We start from the raw sequence: 17,906 nt of genomic DNA, 5'->3' as shown, positions 1-17,906 counted from the left end.
GTCGTGATCACTGCTTGGGACTGGTGAGTTCTTATCTTGCCAGACAAAGTATCAGGGAGAAAGACATTTTCCAAAATAGCCTTTGCTTGTTCTGGTACCAAAAAAATAGAAAGCCCAAGAAAATACTTATAAAGAAAAGGAAATAGGCTTAGCAAAAACACCCTAGTTCCCAGACTTTACTTGGCAGAGAAAAAATACAGTGAAGCCAAGGAACCTTTTCCACACCCCCAACATGCCTTTTTTAACCCTCTTTTTTTAAGCTTCAGTCTTAACACAAGATTCCAATTTTAGTGTTGCCCAAGTGTCCCAAAGTTTGCAAAGATAACGCCGCATTTGCTTTTCTTTTTCACCTTTACTTGTAATGTCCAATCACTTCTCACCTAATTGTCAGAAGTTAGTCCCCATCTGTTCAGTGCCCCCCAGCTATTCTGAAGTGTTCCATATGGCACCTCTGTGTACTCAGGAACAAACCCCCATGTTCCTTTCCCAACCTCAGTCCCATATCCTAGCGTCACCTTTTTGCCACCTGTCACTGTCCTTACCCTCTTGAAACTGCTGACCGGCAGGGCAACGCTGCCCTCTGGCAGAGGACTGATAATGCCACCTTCTCCCTTCCCAGTGGTGGCAGTGGTGAGGAACATGGCTTCCATCTTTATCCCTCCTTCCAATGCACAGATATATACCGTTTCTTATCACCAAATGACAGAGTTAAAATTAAACTATGCCTTTTGTTAGGATTTATTGAAATAGCCAGGGTAATAGAAAGAGGTACAATACAGAGAATGGCTTCTAACCACCACATGGGGACAGATCTAGGATCAGTTATCAAGTCAGCTTCTGCCTGGCCTCCCTCCACATGGCCAAGTAAAGCTCATCCCTGCCCCCAAGACTGACTTCTCCCTAGGATGATTAAGTTCTTCAGTAAATAGTCATTGAATGTTTTTTTCTGTCCCATGCACTATAGTAGGGACAGAGGATATAGTGGGGACAGAAACAGACAAGGCCCAGCCTTCATGGAGTTTAGAGTCTCAAACTCGTGAGGGGGGTAGCTAAGCAAATCATTACATAATCAAATGTTATGAGTTCAGAGTTCTTGGGTGCCATGAGAAAGTCTAATTGAGAGAGTTAGTCTCAAGAGGGGAAGTCAAGTAAGGCTACTTTGAGCAATTGACGTTTAAGGTTGGGACTGAAAGCTGGGTAAGAATTAGCCCAGTGAGGAGCTGGGTGATGGTTTCCCCAGTCCACAGACAACAATGATTGCAGGTGTGAGGGGCCTCTTGGACAAAGTTGCTTGGGAAGACCAGGGGGGCTCAAGCGAGGAGAGTGGGGGCAGAGTGGTACAGATGAGGCTGGACAGGTAGGCAGAGGAACCATACCGTGTAGGCACTGGAAGGCTTGGCAAGGGTTTCAGATTTACACCAAGTGTAATTAACTGCTATTGAAGGGTTTGGAGCAGCGGTGTGAGTGGCATGTTTTATCCTGTATTTTAAGAACATTGTAACGGCCATGTGGAGAATGAATGGAAGAAGGGAAAGAGGACAGTCTTAAGATAGGAGTGACTGTCTTAGTGGTCTAAGCAGGAGACAATGATGGCTCAGACCGTGGCATTGGCAGAAGAGAGAGAAGTAGTCAGTTTCACGGATGTCTAGAGAAGAACTGATAGACTCGATGACAGATTAGGTAGGGGGAGCAGGAGGGGAGAGGAGAGTGAAAGTGGAGGAGCCAAGAAGGATTCCTGTTTCTGGCTTGGGCAGCTGGGCACACGGTCTGATATCTGGGCACCAATACAAAAGCAGACCATAGTCAGAACGTTTCCCAAAGTCTGAGTTACTTGGTCTTAAATATTCCACGAGAGAAGCATCAGCAACCCAGGCCAGGGAAAGACTCGGCAAACCCGTTCTGTTTGTCTTTAAAAAAAAAAAACTTGTAGGGGCACCTGGGTGGCTCAGTGGTTTAAGCCTCTGCCTTCAGCTCGGGTCGTGACCTCAGGGTCCTGGGATCGAGCCCCGCATCGGGCTCTCTCCTCAGCAGGGAGCCTGCTTCCCCCCTTTCCCTGCTTGCTGCTCTGCCTACTTCTGATTTCTCGCTCTGTCAAATAAGTAAATAAAATCTTTAAAAAAAAAAAAAAACTTATAAGGCACTTGGGTGGCTCAGTCATTAAGTGTCTGCCTTTGGCTCAGGTCATGTTCCCAGGATCCTGGGATCAAGCTCCATATCGGGCTCCCTGCTCAGTGGGAAGCCTATTTCTCCCGCTCCCACTCCCCCTACTTGTGTTCCCTCTCTCACTGTGTCTCTCTCTGTCAAATAAATAAATAACATCTTTCAAAAATTTAAAAAAAAAAAAAAACTTACAACAACTTGGCAATCCAGCCTCACCCATGGCCACGACATCGTATCAGTTTTAGCAGAAAGTTAATTTTGCACTAGGTTTCCTCCCCAAGTAATTGCCAGGATAAGACAGTAATTAATTTTCTTCATTCGTTCAAAGAGAAACAGTTCATCATAGTGATGGAGAACAGGGCCTCTGGGGTTCAATTCACCCTCTGCCACTTAGTAAGTTGAGAGACATTGGGCAAGTTCCTTAACCACCCTGTGACTCAGTTTCCTTATCTGGGAAATGGACCTAACTGTATATCTACCTCAAAGACCTTTCATAAGATATAAGTGACTTAATTATCAGTGGTGTATTTCTAACAGGGCTTGGTACATAGTGAATACTCTGGCAGTGTTAGAAATTATTACCGTCATTCCTCATTAAGCAAGTGTTACTGAAACCTCCCACTTCTCCAGCACTGATCTATGTAAGGAGAATCCTGGGCAGGGTAGAGAGGCACTTTTTAGTCAGACCGATTTGATTTCAAGTCTCTGCTCTCCTACGTAACGCCTTTGAACCACATTTTCTCGCTTGAGGCATGAGAGCAATAAAGCTCACCTTGAGCAGTTACTTGGAATAAAAATCAGAAATCCTTGAGCAGGGCCTTGTACATAGTGGAAGCTCACTAAATGGGACGTCCTTTCCTTACTCAAAAAAAGCTTCCCTTCCTAATTTAAATAGTGCATCTCCACCTCTGTCACTAAAGAGACCCCAGTGAGAGAAAGGTAATGACACACCCTTTCATAGGCTTACAGATTTTGAACACAGTTAATGTTTCTTTAGAAATTAGCTCTTTTTTTTTTGCCCTTTGGGCATGGTATGGAGCTACTTAAAAGACAAAATATGGATGTGGGCATCTTACATCCCGGAGAAAATGTCCTCCAAAGGTTGTTTTAGGTCCCCAGACCATCCACATTTCCCATCAGCAGTTGGACCCTTTCCCGGTCCCATAACCCACTTCCTCTTCCTGCCCCTCCCCTACCACTTTGAGCAACCAGAGTGAGAAAACATGGACACCAGCCCATAGAAAACACTCCCGGTTGTCCTGGAAAGCGTTGATTGCCTGAGCTTTTATTTTCAAAGCTGACTACAGGGTTTCCTTCGACCCATCCTTGTGGGTGGCGCAGTTTGCTCCCAACTCCTGCCCTTCCCACCTTCAGTCCCTGCGTGGCCTCGGGCTCTTGGTGCTCTTCTCTTTCTGGCTCACGTGAGCTGTTTGCGTCTTGATATAAAGTTGCCTGAGTTGTCATGTCTTCCCCTCTGGAACGGTTGCCTTTTAGGACTCATTTCCAATGTAGAATGAAAACTTTGTCTTGTTGAGGGGTGGGAAGCTCTTGTGAGTGGTGGATATTCCTGCAAAAGGGTCCCTTCACCTGAGATTTCATTCATCCTCCCCTATGACTGACCCTGAACGGATAATGTACTATAAAGACTTTCCCTCTAATAGGCTTTTGGGGGACCGTGGGGGGACTATGGCAGGATCCACACACACAAAAAAAGTTTAATGTATACGTCTCTCCACAGCAACGTGTGAAATGCTCTAATAGGACTAACACCGTGTCTTTGGATTTCAGAGAGCAGATCCGTCAGGGCCTAGAAGAACTCCAGAAGGTCCTGCCAGGAGGAGACACTTACATGCATGAAGGATTTGAAAGGGTAATTTTAAAATTGTTTTCAACCCCAAAGTGTGATAGGGAAACATCAACTTAAGGATGGCCGATGAGATAAGACACATGGAACTGAACAACCCCCGAAAGCAAAAAAGTGAAAACAATTTTCCCACAAGCTTGGGCACTGATAACTCTATCCCAGAGAAAGAATTTCCTCGCTCCTTCCCTGATGCCGATAAAGGGCTTTTTAGCTAATGCTTGGCTGACGCTCCTGAATCGTGACTCACGCAAGCCCCCACCCCCAGCCTTTCCAAGGTAAACTTTTCTACAGGGTGCGTGAGTGTCGAGACGGAACGTCAGTGACTTCAGTGATAAGGAAAACAGACCCCAGTCTGTGAGAAGTAAAGCAAGGATCCATGTTCACAAGTACGTTAGGTAAATGTCAAGGTAACTTTAGATGAAGGCCATGCATTGATACCTGAGCAAAGCATAGGTGGCTTACGTAAAGACTCAAGTCTGAGCCGGCCTTCGTAGGCAGCCCCAGAGCCCACAGCCCCCTATGGTATTTGGAGCAGCACACGGTGGCTCTAGGTCTGATGTCGCTTCCTTGTGTTTTTCAGGCCAGCGAGCAGATTTATTATGAAAACAGTCAAGGTAAGACCATAATACGAATTATCAAACTTTTTTTTTTCTGTGTTGGCTCCTGAAAAAGTGCCTCAGTAATTTCACATGACAAAAGATAAATGCGACGTTGCCCATAATCCTCCACACCTCATCACAGGGAAGAAATGGATAGCAAGACAACACGCACCTGGCCAAATTCTACTGTCCTGTTGATGCCCAGAAAGGATTACATAGAAATAATGAGGAGCCTGTTATGGGCCACAGTCTGTAATGTCCGTGAACAGCTTTGCATTTTGAATTCATTAAATTAATAAGTACTTGGGTAGGTTAATAGTCTTGGATATTCTTGTCAAATTTAATTTTTTTTGTCCTTCTTCAAGCTCCAGTCCTCTTCCTTTCTGTAATTGGATACAATTATTAAGATTAAGATACCAGTGTGGTTTAAAGTTGGCTTGATTTAAATGAAAAAAAGAATACACACAATATACTTAATGTATAGAAAATATAATTTTTATTTTAATTTTAGCTGTTATTACTATTACTACAGTGTCTTTCATGGATCGCCTTTCTTTATCTGAGGCAAATCTTTTGAAAGAAATTCAGTATTACAGTGGGGATTTTTCTCTCAGGCCTGTAGAAGTGTCTGCTTCCTATTTCCCTCTCAACTGTGATAAACAGAACAGATCCAATATTGACACTAAGACTCATTCATATAACCCAACCATCAGCCATGTTACGACAAGTCTAAAAATCACTGAAGAATTCTAGTGGACTTTTCCAGCTGGTCTAATATCATGATGACCGTTTCTCCTTGTCCAGTTCTTCAAGGGGTGATGGGTATGGTCAGCTGTGGCCTGTGGGAAGGACTCCCGAACAATGCATGTGGTAGAGTTTCCCCCCAGGCCTTCACCTCAGTCCCACGGACTGTTAATAGAAAATCCTAGAAGTTTGATTCACTGGAGCTACTCCCGGCTATCAGTCCAGTGGCCATTGCAGCAGCCTTGGTCCTTTTTTTGAGAGAAGACTGAGAAACTCATAGACAAATCCTACTCCCCTCTAGAGTCTGTCCCCACAGATGCCTTCTTCTTTGTGCTGGAGGTGCTTCTAGTCCCAAACAAAAATTTGTTGGTTCTCATAATATTGACCTCGGGTGGTTGAGCTTAGGAGACATCAACCCCCAGGACTGAGAGGGGGTTTCCCTGAGTGCGGCAAGATGGATTGAGTGGGTCTATGTTGTGTTGAGCAGGATACAGGACGGCCAGCGTCATCATTGCTTTGACCGATGGGGAACTCCATGAAGATCTCTTTTTCTATTCAGAGAGGGAGGTAAGCGATGGCCTGGCCTGTGTCTAACACAGACATGGTAATAGGGCTCCTTCCTCCTGAAATGGGCTGCACTCTTTCAGGCAACATGATAGGTGTTCTTCATAAAACCTCTGTGTAAAATAGTATCTCATATGTAAAAAATAATAATAATTTTTTTAAGTGAACTCTCATATCTTACACATGGTCGATGTTTTTCCCCTTTCAAAATATTTGCCTGTTACTCTGTGTTTTAAGGGTTAAAAGTCGCTCACCATGACTTGATTTACCTAGCAGTTTTGAAATACTGTATATCATGTTTAAACAAAAATGTTGATGCCGTTTTTCCTCCGTTTCTGCTAAAAACAGGAGGGGAAAGAGTTACTTGAAATATGCAAGAGCCAGTCTTGTCAGAACATATTAATCATTGAGATTCGCACTCTGAGAATCAAAGTTGAATATTAATTGGTAGCAAAGTAAAGTGTAATCACTCCTACTGTATTTCTCCTTCCTTTTCTTTTATGTTCTCAAAAAGTCCTCCTTAGAGCAAGTGACAGAATTCTCTCTAAATGAAGCTTCCAGTTTGTATAAAGAGTTTCAGAAAAAGAAGTTTATTCAGGAATTGAGAATTAATGTTTATATTTAGGAAACCCTTTCTTTTCTAGTCTGAGATTTGAGCCACATGTATAACTGGCCCAAAAAACCAGTTCACCATTACTGACGAAGTGACAAAGGCTCCTTCGAGCCAAGTTAGAGAGAAACACAATAAGGAAAAAGATAGACAATGAGGAAGGAGATGCTGGCCTCTGGGGGAGGAGTTAATCAGAGCACAACCCTTATCTCAAGCTCTTGACTATTATTTGATTTAAATCCAGGTCCCTTGCATTCATTCATTCATTCATTCATTCATTCGGTGGTAACTGAGAGCTCCGCACATGCTGGACACTTTGCCTAATACTAGGGAAACAAGTGGAGAAGATACGTCTACTGCCTCATGGTGCTTACCATGTGAGGATGTAGTGATGCTTTTTGAAGACTCTGCCGGCAAAGGGCATGAGGAAATGATGTAGATAAACACACTACTTCTCCCCTACCCGTAATTAGTACAAAACACCATTTGCAACAGAAACACACAAGTAAATGTGACAGACCCTGCCTGAGCATTTGGAAAATAATATATTCTCATATTCTAAAGTTGAAACTAACAATACAGTGGGAACACAGAATGGCTTATTTTAGGTCCTAAACAACAGTCAAATAAAATAAAAACCCTAATAAGGAAATAATTGAATGTAAAATAAATGATGGATGTCAGAGGCTTAAAATATGGGTTAGTAGAAAAGAATTTTAGGTATGGCATGTACAAACTTGGAAAAATATTTGGAGTGCCAGGGCCAAGAGAAGGAGGCTTTCTGAAAAAGAAAGATAAAGCTCAAGATACATAAAGAAATTAATCTTTCCATTTTTATCCTATATAAAGCCCAAATAGAGGGAAAGATTCAGTTAAGTTATTACAGATAAGGCTAGAGATAGACTGTGTCAAAATTTTGTTTTATTCTTAAAGCAGCAAGGGATATTTTTTAAATGAAAGGAAAAAAGATATATGTTTCTGTTTCTTCTAAAATTCAGTGTTTCAAGAATGTTTCAGTCACACATGGGTTTGAATACTAAAGCCAGGGGTGGAGGAGGAACACAATCCAGAACAATATGCATACACTGAGCACCTACTATGTGTCTACTATCAATTATTTATTAAGCACCTACTGTATATTCCAATGATTTCCAACTTTTATTTTCTATTCTGAAGCACAGAAGAACCTGGAAATAAGACATCAGAGCCTTTAATAAATCAAATATTAAGATCAAGCCAAAACATGGGTATTATTCATTATGTTGCCCTCTCGATACTTAATTGTAGAGATGGTCATGGGTTCACTTACTCAAATATAGACTGTAATTCTCAGACCATTAAACAGGTATACTCTATGGGAATGAAAAAGACCTTATTCACAAAGGGTGCTGATATTTATAAGCATCATGTTGTTCCAGGCCTTGTATGAGGAGCTCTGAGTATGTTATCTCATTGGATTCCCAAACACTTTACAAAGCAAAGCCAAACCTAGGTATATTGAGTTCCAAAGGCCACATCCTTTCTATTATACCATGCTGCTATTACAAAGAAAGAAAAGTATGCCAATAAAAATTCTTCAGAGGAATTGGGGTGCCTGGGTGGCTCAGTGGGTTAAAGCCTCTGCCTTCAGCTCAGGTCATGATCCTAGGATCCTGGGATCGAGCCCCACATCAGGCTCTCTGCTCAGCGGAGAGCCTGCTTCCTCCTCTCTCTCTCTCTTCCTGCCTCTCTGCCTACTTGTGATCTCTGTCTGTCAAATAAATAAATAAATAAAATCTTTAAAAAAATAAATTCTTCAGAGGAATGGAATAATCATTTCCCCAGAATATATTTTTGAGATTTTATTTATTTTTATTTTAGAGAGAGAGCAAGCAGGAGATGAGCTGGGGAGAGAGAGGGAGGGGAAAGCATCCTGAGCAGACTCTGCGCTGATCATGGAGCCCAATGCAGGGCTTGATATTTGCACCCTGAGATCATGACCTGAGCCGAAATCAAGAGCTAGGTGCTGAACCGGGCTGAGCCACCCAGGAGCACCACCACCAAGATTATTTAATAGAGTTAGCCTAGCCTGCTGTTCCCTTTTCCTCCCCTCATCTTTCAAGACTCTACTTCTAACACTCTTTCTCAACCCATCCTGTTAGGCTACTCACTCCCCTCATGTCCCTCATGCATCACAGTAGAATGTACTGTTTACTGGAGGGTGAGCTCCTCGGGAACAGGGATTGCCCTCTCCATTGTGGTACGTGGCGCATAGTAGGTGCTCAGTAAATACCCGATTGTGGAAGTTAGTCTGGTTCCTCCAAAAGGAGTATATTTGCCACTTCTCTGTCTAACGGCTGTTCTCCATTGACCCAGGCTAACAGATCTCGAGACCTTGGTGCCATTGTTTACTGTGTTGGTGTGAAGGATTTCAATGAAACACAGGTATGGATTTCCTCGGGTTTGGGAGCTTGTGAATGGGAGAGAACACATGTATTCGGTGCAGCAGCACAAACACCCCTTAACTAGGTTATTTTTCCATAAATGTTAAGCAAGCAAGAATTATTAGTCGGATGAGGGACAAGAAGCCAAGCCCATGCACTTGGGGGTGCGGAATGCAGACTATCCAGGCAGTATCTTCCTTGGTTAACTGTCTTGGTAGATGTTTAAATTGCCAAGGCATCAAAAGAGATCTGAATAAAATTAAGAAACTTGTTGGTTGTTTTCTTCTTAATTTAATGAATCTAGTTTTGCTTCCATCTCAAATATCCCTCTTCTCCTATTAGAAATTCAGTGCATTTTCTTTTTTTTTTTTTAAAGGATTTTTTCTTTATTTATCTGACAGAGATCACAAGTAGGCAGAGAGGCAGGCAGAGAGAGAGGAGGAAGCAGGCTCCCTGCAGCGCAGAGAGCCCGATGTGGGGCTTGATCCCAGGATCCTGGGATCATGACCTGAGCCGAAGGCAGAGGCTTAACCCACTGAGCCACCCAGGTGCCCCTCAGTGCATTTTCAATACAAAAAATAAATATAGTTGGCCCTTGGTGCCAGGGATAGGAATATTAGCCCTCCTACACAGTCAAAAACCCATTGTCAGCTTTTCACTCCCAAAAAACTGAACTACTAACAGCCTACTGTTGACTGGATGACATGATGATTAACATGTATTTTGTATGTTATATGCCTTCTATACTGTATTCTTATAACAAACTAATCCAGACAAAAGAAAATGTTACTAAGAAAACCATAAGGAAGAGAAAATACATTTACAGTATTTTACTGTATTTATTGAAAAAAATCCACATGTAGGTGGACCTGCTCAGGTCAAACCCATGTTGTTCAAGAGTCGAGCATACTTGGCAAGTGGGCAAAAAGTACGTATAAGTATAGATATGCAAATTGTGAAATTTTCTAACAACCTATATAGATGTTCCTCAATGTAGGTCATCATTTCTTTTTGTTTTAATGACATGGGACAATGCTTATGATACCTTATTAGGTGAATAAAATTGAGTTACAAAAATGTGGCAATAGTCTGAGTCCACTTTTAAAATAAATGTGTGTATTTGAATAGGGAAAGTATGAAAGACTACGTAGTATATCAGATTAATAAGAGAAAAATGGCAGGTGGGTGATGGATGGATAGATGACAGATAGATGTATAGATAGATAGATAGATAGACAGACAGACAGATAGATGAGTAACTTTTTCTCTTTATAACCCTCCTGGGTGTTCTGAAACTTCCCATTGGTTATGTGTTACTTTTGCAAGCAGGGTAGGTCGTGGCACTGACCATGACTGTGACAGTCCCAGAACTATGGATTCGGACCAGAAAAGTCCACAGGTCAGACTCTTCTTTCTCCTGTCCTCTCCTTCATAAAGCAAGAGAGCAAAACTAATTGCTCTCCTCAGGGAGCAATTTGGGCGAAAGTTAAGGGGCTCCATTCATTGGCCTCGCCCAGTACCAAAACTTATATTTATTTTTAAAATGACTCTGAAAGGAAACCTGAGTCTGTTCGATTCAAATACAGTTGCCAACAGAAATTTGAATGGGAGAAAAATGAGCCAATGGCCTGCCCCCAAATCCATAAATACATCAACCCAGGCCAAATGTTCATCTCGCAGAGCAACCTTACCTCTGCTCCAAGGAGAAAAGTATTAAAACAAATGTAAAAGCTGGACCCACCCTCTAGGCCTGCTCCAGAGAGGTCGCTGGTAAGCTCATTATTACTGAGGACTTTTCAGTGAAGCCCAAGCCCTCTGGTTCCTCTGTGCTCTAAAGGTCCATGGAGTCCCCTGGACTCCTCCATTCTCTGCAGCCAAGCCTGACCCATCTCCATGTGTGTTTGTGTGTTTGCTGTGTTCTCAGTTGGCCCGGATCGCGGACAGCAAGGACCACGTGTTTCCTGTGAATGACGGTTTTCAGGCTCTGCAAGGCATCATCCACTCAGTGAGTAGAGCACTTCCTCTAAAACTGGACACTGGGGACTCTCTGCCCCCCACCAATCCACTAAAAACTCTCTAGTCCCCTCCCTCTGAGGCTGGTGTTCTCTGCTTGCGACAGCATTCCTTTGTCTCTCTTTGTTATCTGTCATGTCCTACTTTTCCCTCCTTGCCTTCCACGCATGTTTCTTTCTTTGCTCTCCTGGACCAGTTTTGCCCCACAAGGTAAATTTAAAATGGAAGGGACCTAGCTGTGGCAGCAAGCCAAACTCCAGATGGTTCCAGCTCTCATACTGGCAACACCGGCGGATGGTGTGTACCTGACCTCAGCTTTTCCAACCATGACTGAATGCAAGCTTCCTTCTCAAACACTGGCAGGCTCTAACTTTATCTCTTGACCATCAGAGGTGCTTTTGACCAGTGGTTCTTTACCGAGGCTGCCTACTGAGGTCATCTGGAGCAGAATTTTTAAGACCTTCCCAGGGAACTTTACTGGAACCACAACTTTAGACCTATAGTCCCCAAATAGTCACTGTTTTTCAGGGTTTGCGGTCAGCCATTTCTTCTTTTCACCCAGCCTGGGTTGGATGAAACAATCCCTCACACACAAATGGTTTTTTTAGTCCCCCCCCCTTTCCTGTAAGTGAACAGGATCAGCCTCTCTTCTCCACCTCCATACGTAGGCCAGACCCTTGGTCCAGCCAGCATATTGAATGACGCTGGTCTTTATTTTTTTTTTTTTTTTTTTTTTTTGGTGTTGGTCTTTAAAGCCCCAGCCAGAAGGCCAGTATGTGTGCTGCACCCGTGATGAAATCCAGAAGCACTGTCTCCTCTACATTTAGATTTTGTGATTAGACAGATGGTCAACAGTTTCTCCATTAGAAGCTCACCAGGGCCCTGACTCAGGGTCTAGGATGCGAGGTCAGAGCTCAGAGGGGTCCTAATCCAGGGGTTTCCAGCCAGACCTAGGATCTGCCCAGCTCTCCCAGTCTTACCCAGGTTTGAAACCTCCAGTGTGGCTGTACTTTCATGCCCCCTCTCACTCCCTCTAAGCTCTGCTGAGAACTCCTGCAGGGTGAGAAGAACTTTGGGGCTGGTCATCCCAGAATTTAAATGCTGGCCCGATGACTTACCATATATAGATCCTTGGATGAGTTATCTCACTTGTTTCCTTATCTGTAAGAAGGAATTGATAGTAAGACTTATATTACCAGCCTGTTTGAGGATTACAGGAGATAACACTGGTGAAATTACTGAATTTTTTTCCAGGTATGTAATAGGTACTCAAGACATAGGAATTACCTCCTCTTGCGCTTTCCTTTCCCATCATATAATGGACATTAGCATCAGTTTCCCCCAATCCTCTAGATTTTCTTGAATATACTTAAAAATCACCTGGGAACCTTGCTTAAAATACCAGTTCCCAGGCCTTATCCCCAGCGATTCTATTACAGACAGTATGAGATGGTGCCCAGGAATCTGTCTTTTAAATCTGTTGTGTTTTTGGTTTTGTTTTGTTTTTTTTTAATGCCCCAGGTGCACTTTCAGAATATGATATATGTGACCTTAAGTTTTAGAGTTGTGAAAAATAATCTCACCTCAGGTTAGGAACTCCTACCTTAAATATGTCCAGACTCAAAAGGTGTTTATTTACGAGGAACAGAAACCAACTCAAACTGCTTTCACCAGAGAGTGGAAATTATTGAGAGAGAATTATCAGTCCCAATATTAGATCCCCAGGTGAGGGACCTTTGTTCCAAATAACTCCTGGGATTGGTGTGGCATAGTTGACAACGTAAGCAACAAGAACTGCAGGGAACATAGAAAGCAATACCCAAATGGTACAAAACATGATTCAGGACTGATCATGAAGCTCAGAGGTAGATTTCTGTGGGCAAGAGCCTTCATGAGAGAGTGGGACATGAAATCCATGAAAGACCTGGGAGGAGTGATGGGTAGCATCAGGGAAGAGATGACATGACCCCAGCCCAAAAGCTGGAACAGGGAAAAGCAGACTCTGAGGACAACAGCAATAATGCCTGTCTGTCTGGGGGGAGAGTTTGGTGAAAGCTCAAGAGTGATAAGAAACAAGCCTAGACATTTGTTTACAACCAGACTGATAAGGGCCTTGAAGGGGTTTTGATTCCAACTTCGTGGGTTTAGTAATCACTGAAACATTTGGAACATCTAACAAGTGATATTTAAGGAGAGAATCAGATGGTGGTGTCCATGTACATAGGAAGAAAAATGGTGGGGGTCTAGAGGCAGGAGCCTACTGCTGCACGAGTGCACAGTCTTGCCTTCCGATGGCAGATTCTGAACAGGGATGACTCTTACCTGTTCCAAGATCCTTAGGAGCCAGGTGCCCACATCATCCAAGAGGCAGTTCCTATGCACATAATCAGAATCATTTTATCTGCAGAAACCGGTGTTGTCCTGAAATATTTCTATCCTAGCAACTCACCCAAGCTCGACGTGAGCCCCTGCAAGATGGTTAGAAAGCTCTTCCCACCCGCAAGTGGAACTAACGCCAAAGATGTCTAAGGAATTTCAGCAAAATGGTCTCCCAAAAACTGGGGAAAAAAATAATAATTTGGGAGTCCCATCTCCAAACTTGAGTTGAATGATAACAGTCTTACGAGCTTTTATCTGAGAGTTATGCTTGTGGTTGCCATCCTTCCAGCATTTGAAACCCATGTTTATGGCAGTTGAATTCATTTGCTTGGACAGAGAAGCAGGGACAAGCACAGCAGGGTTCATCTTTCTCAAGTCAGACAGAAATAATTATGACCTAAAGTTGGCTATTTTTAAGAAGTAGGTTCCTTTCTCCTCTGGATACTGAAAAGAAAGCTCTTGTTTTTTTCGCCCGCCATCTGAAGCATCTTTTCCAGCTTGTTCCCACGGATGTTGTTTTGTGGCTGGTGATTTTCTCATAATAAAACAGGACTGGGCTTAATTATCCCAAATAGGAGTACAGAGCAGCTCTCAACAAGCTCAGATGGTTCGTCAAGGTTTTCATTGTGACCTTATGTTTAAATCCAAATCAAGATGCGGGGGCGAACATTTGCTCTTTTATCCAGTGCTCACTGGAAACCTTACTTACAAACCTTGCCATTCAGCTACAAGTAAAGCGATGGAGACCCTGGCCTGGTGGAGGTTATAGTCTCGTGGGACGGACACATAAAAATGAGTAAATAAATAAATAATTAAAACTGTGATAAATGGTACAAAAGTGGCAACCAACTACCAAGATTAAGAGTAAAGAGATTGACACAGAGCTCAGGCCCCTTTGCAGACATGACCTGAAGAAGGAAATCAGGCCATCCACTGGAAGAGCATGGACAGAACATTCTTGGCAGTGAGCAGCCCTGTGACGGAGCATAGCAGAATGAAGGAAGAGTGCCACCAAAGTGCGGAATGGCAGAAGATGACGTCAGGAGGCAAGCAAAGGCTTGGCCTGGAAGGATCTTTTACTCGAAGAATGGTGGGAACCTGTACCCAGATACAAAGTCTGGCCTTAGAACAAGGACGTTTGAAATTCAGGCTCTCAGGGAATGGAGAATTGTGCACTTGATCTGTTTCTTCTCCAGATAACGAATCCATAAACCCTCAGTATCAATAATCATGTTGGCCCAAAGAAGAAAAATCACATTGACTTGTGGACCATCTTCCATCTACCAGCATTTCTGCTAGGCTCTGCCACAACCACGGTCTCCAGAAGGTCTTATCCCAGTGTTCCAGGTGAGGAAGCTGGGGTGCAGGCCCCTCAGAGAGACTGCCCTAATCTTCCTACTCATAATGGTCAAGTGGGGAATTTGAACTGAGACTTGGTTCCCGAGTTCCTGCTCTTTCCACAGTACTTGGCCGAAAATGTCTGAGGAAATGGAAAATCACGGCTGGTTGTCCAGGGCCTGGATTCAGCAAATCCCAGAAGTCTCTGCTTCCACAAACTGGTTCCTGTGTTTTGGTCTTTTCACACTGTTCCCCAGCCCTCCGTAGTCTAAGGGAGAAGTACTTACATGTTGCATTTGTATAATGCATTATTTCTCATGGTGTTCTCATTGTTTCCCATTTCGGTCTCAGCAGCAGGACATAGGGAAAAGGCAGAAAGAAATCAACACCTGTGTGGGACACCTGTGTGGCTTAGTCAGTGAAGTGCCTGACTCTTGATTTTGGCTCAGGCCCTGATCTCAAGGTCATGAGATCAAGCCGGGCATCAGGCTCTACGCTCAGGGCAGACTCTGCTTGAGATTCTCTATCTCCCTCTGCGCTCCCCACCCTGCCAACTCCCACCCACTTGCTCTCTCTCAATAAATAAATAAATGGAATCTCAAAAAGAAAGAAAGAAAGAACTCAACCACTGTAGATCACAGCTGTATTTGGGACCAAATGTTGTTCTTTGCTCCCAATGAATATAATCCCATTTTAGCATCATAACAACCCTGTGAAGAAAATGAAGAAAGTATTCCTATTTTACTGATGAAGAAACTAAGCCTCATGGAAACTTCCTGAGAGCACACGACTATAAGGGGTGACCCTGGGCCTGTGCTTTCTCCTACCTCTATTTCCATAGGAAGGTAAAAATAATAAAAGCTACCATATCCTGAGTCCTGAGGTTCTGGGCACTGTGCGGCTCATTCTATGTAGGTGTCTCATTGACGTCTCACGACCGCTCTTTAGTGTGGATATTGTCATCCCTTCTACAGAAATAGGTACCCTAAGGACAGAGATCTATTAGCTTATCCAAGGCCACATGGCAGGGAGCGGCGGTTTGGAATAGACTCCACTGGGTCGCTAATGCCCACAATGGGAATGACCATGGTGCTCTACTCAGTGATGTGGGGAGGCCAGGAAGCAGCTCCATTTCAGAGATGGAGACCCTAGAACCAAAAGTGTGAAGTGGCTCGATGCTGATCACGTAGGTACAGCAGGGGTAAAGCCAAAGCCCATGTGGTCTGCCCTCTGGGTGCCCAGTGGGTAGGCAGAGGAGCTCTTTACCTGTTACTACTAGGTGGGGAGCAGGTCTGAAAATACTGATTTCCGTTCGGGAGATGAAGTTCCCTCATCAGGAGAAGCTGGCAGCCTCACACAGACTGAAAAGAACATCTTTTCCTTCCACACATGCTCAAGGACTCTGCCTCTGAGGACAGAATTTCTACTTGCTTTTGCAGAATACTGTTGAGAAATTATAAGACAGACTTTGGGTGGTTGAAAGATTGTAGCCCTTAAAGCCAGTAAAACTGTAAAGGAAGAAACTATCCCTTCGCCTTCCCTTCTTGTGGCTTCTTCGGGGAATTTCCACTGACCACAGCTGGTAAGGGTAGCGCCAGCCCTCAAGCAAAAATATGAAGCAAAGGTCCCCCAAGTCTCCTGGGTCTTTGTTTGCCTTTGCAAAAGTGCTGCAGCCAGTGAAACGGGAACCTGCATGAGGGCTGGATTCAGATACCACGGACGTCGGTCTTCAACTTTGAATCCCAACACTTGGCCTGGTTACCGTGAAACCAACTCCTCCCCGCAGCGGTCCCCACTTTGTGTGCAGTGGAGGGCGGTACCTGGAGGCAGGCACACGGTCTCCGAGAAGGAGAGCCCGTGGCTGTCACCAATGCACGTCCCTCTAGGAGTAATTCCCTGGAATAAATAGTTCAGCCTGCATTGGGCTTCCTATTAAGCAAGGGTAAAGCAGCGTTCCGCGTGTTTGATCAACAATAAACAAGTATCAAGCACACAACTATATTTGCAAGGATTTCTCACGAGTTTGGGCATGAACATCCTCGTTATCGAGGAAGCTGTAAGATCAGCGAAACTGAAGGATAAATCCATTCCATGGTGTGTATAAAATTGCTTTCCTTATGAAAACCCGATTCTGTGCTGATTGCTCCTTTTCCCTCATGGGAACTGGAAGACCTGTACCCCCCCGTGTGGCCCAGGTCCTAAAAAAGCTGTGACAAAAGGCAAAGCCCATCTTCCAGGCCTCCCCTTCCACCTACTCTTCCAAGACCCCTCCAGGAACTGCGAAGGGCTACCCTCCAATCAAAAGCCACATCGTGTTCACACAGTCCTGGAATCCCTGACTTTACTGAACTAACCCTCTTTCCAGAGCCAGCAGAGCAGGAGGCCCAACTCAACAGCAGCAGCTCTCCTCGTCAGTCAGGCTGGTTTGTGATTGGAAGAAACCCCCTTCTCTTTCTTGGCCCATCGGAATCCTGTCTCAAAGCCTCTCTGGACCTCCAGCCCCTGCTGAGTCCTCTCTTTTCCTTGGAGTCTGCCCTGGTCTTCTCCCCACCACCTCCAACTCTCCCTGCCCTGAACCCCAGTGGCACTAACTGTTGGCATCATTTGCTTGGCACGTGAGTCTTTTCCACCCTCTCTGCCGTTCCTCCTGGTCAGATGCTCAACAGCGCCGTCAGAGAGACGGCCACATGTGTTATGTTCTTCGTGGTGTCCCATGCTATGCTTTGCACACTCACTCATGACGAAGCCGCCCAGAGACCTGCGTAGCATTCGTGACCCACATGACAAGTGGGCAGCGCTCTGGGCTCTGTTTCTGGTCGAATCCCCTCGGTCCTTCCCCCACCTTCTCTTCCAAGATTGTATCTATAGACGATGGCATTCGGGGCTCCATTCACTTTAGCAAGGCTGCTTACAACATATAAATAGAATCAACTGTAATTTCTGTAGTGAGCTAGAAACTCTTTTTAAAAAACATTGGCCTCTGCGATTATTAATTAGCTTCCGACTTTGCAGACATTCGGGCCATTTCAACTAAGCTATTATTTCTGTTTGGCTTATTGAAGAGTCCAGATGTGATAAAAAATCCCCAAGGTCGCCAAGGGGCATTAACGGTTACTCCGCAGGTCACCCCCACTCCTTCCTTCGGCTCCTCCTCCTACCTAAGACCCACTGGAAAAGCGACAACAGAATTTGGAACTAAATCCAGTGAAATG

At 44.2% G+C, this 17,906-nt stretch overlaps 1 protein-coding gene across 1 annotated transcript in view; it reads left to right on the top strand.

Annotated features, from left to right (window-relative positions):
- The window catches only part of ANTXR1 (ANTXR cell adhesion molecule 1), a 212,953-nt gene that overhangs the window by 49,659 nt on the left and 145,388 nt on the right, over positions 1–17,906 (top strand). The window contains exons 4-8 of the mRNA XM_059405947.1: positions 3,949–4,030; positions 4,605–4,638; positions 5,855–5,934; positions 8,897–8,965; positions 10,889–10,969. Coding sequence (XP_059261930.1) covers positions 3,949–4,030; positions 4,605–4,638; positions 5,855–5,934; positions 8,897–8,965; positions 10,889–10,969 — 346 coding nt within the window. The remainder of the gene's footprint in view (positions 1–3,948; positions 4,031–4,604; positions 4,639–5,854; positions 5,935–8,896; positions 8,966–10,888; positions 10,970–17,906) is intronic.

Source organism: Mustela nigripes, chromosome 7 (assembly GCF_022355385.1).
Source record: "Mustela nigripes isolate SB6536 chromosome 7, MUSNIG.SB6536, whole genome shotgun sequence".
Lineage (NCBI taxonomy): Eukaryota > Metazoa > Chordata > Mammalia > Carnivora > Mustelidae > Mustela > Mustela nigripes.
This window is presented reverse-complemented; position numbering and strand designations above follow the sequence as displayed.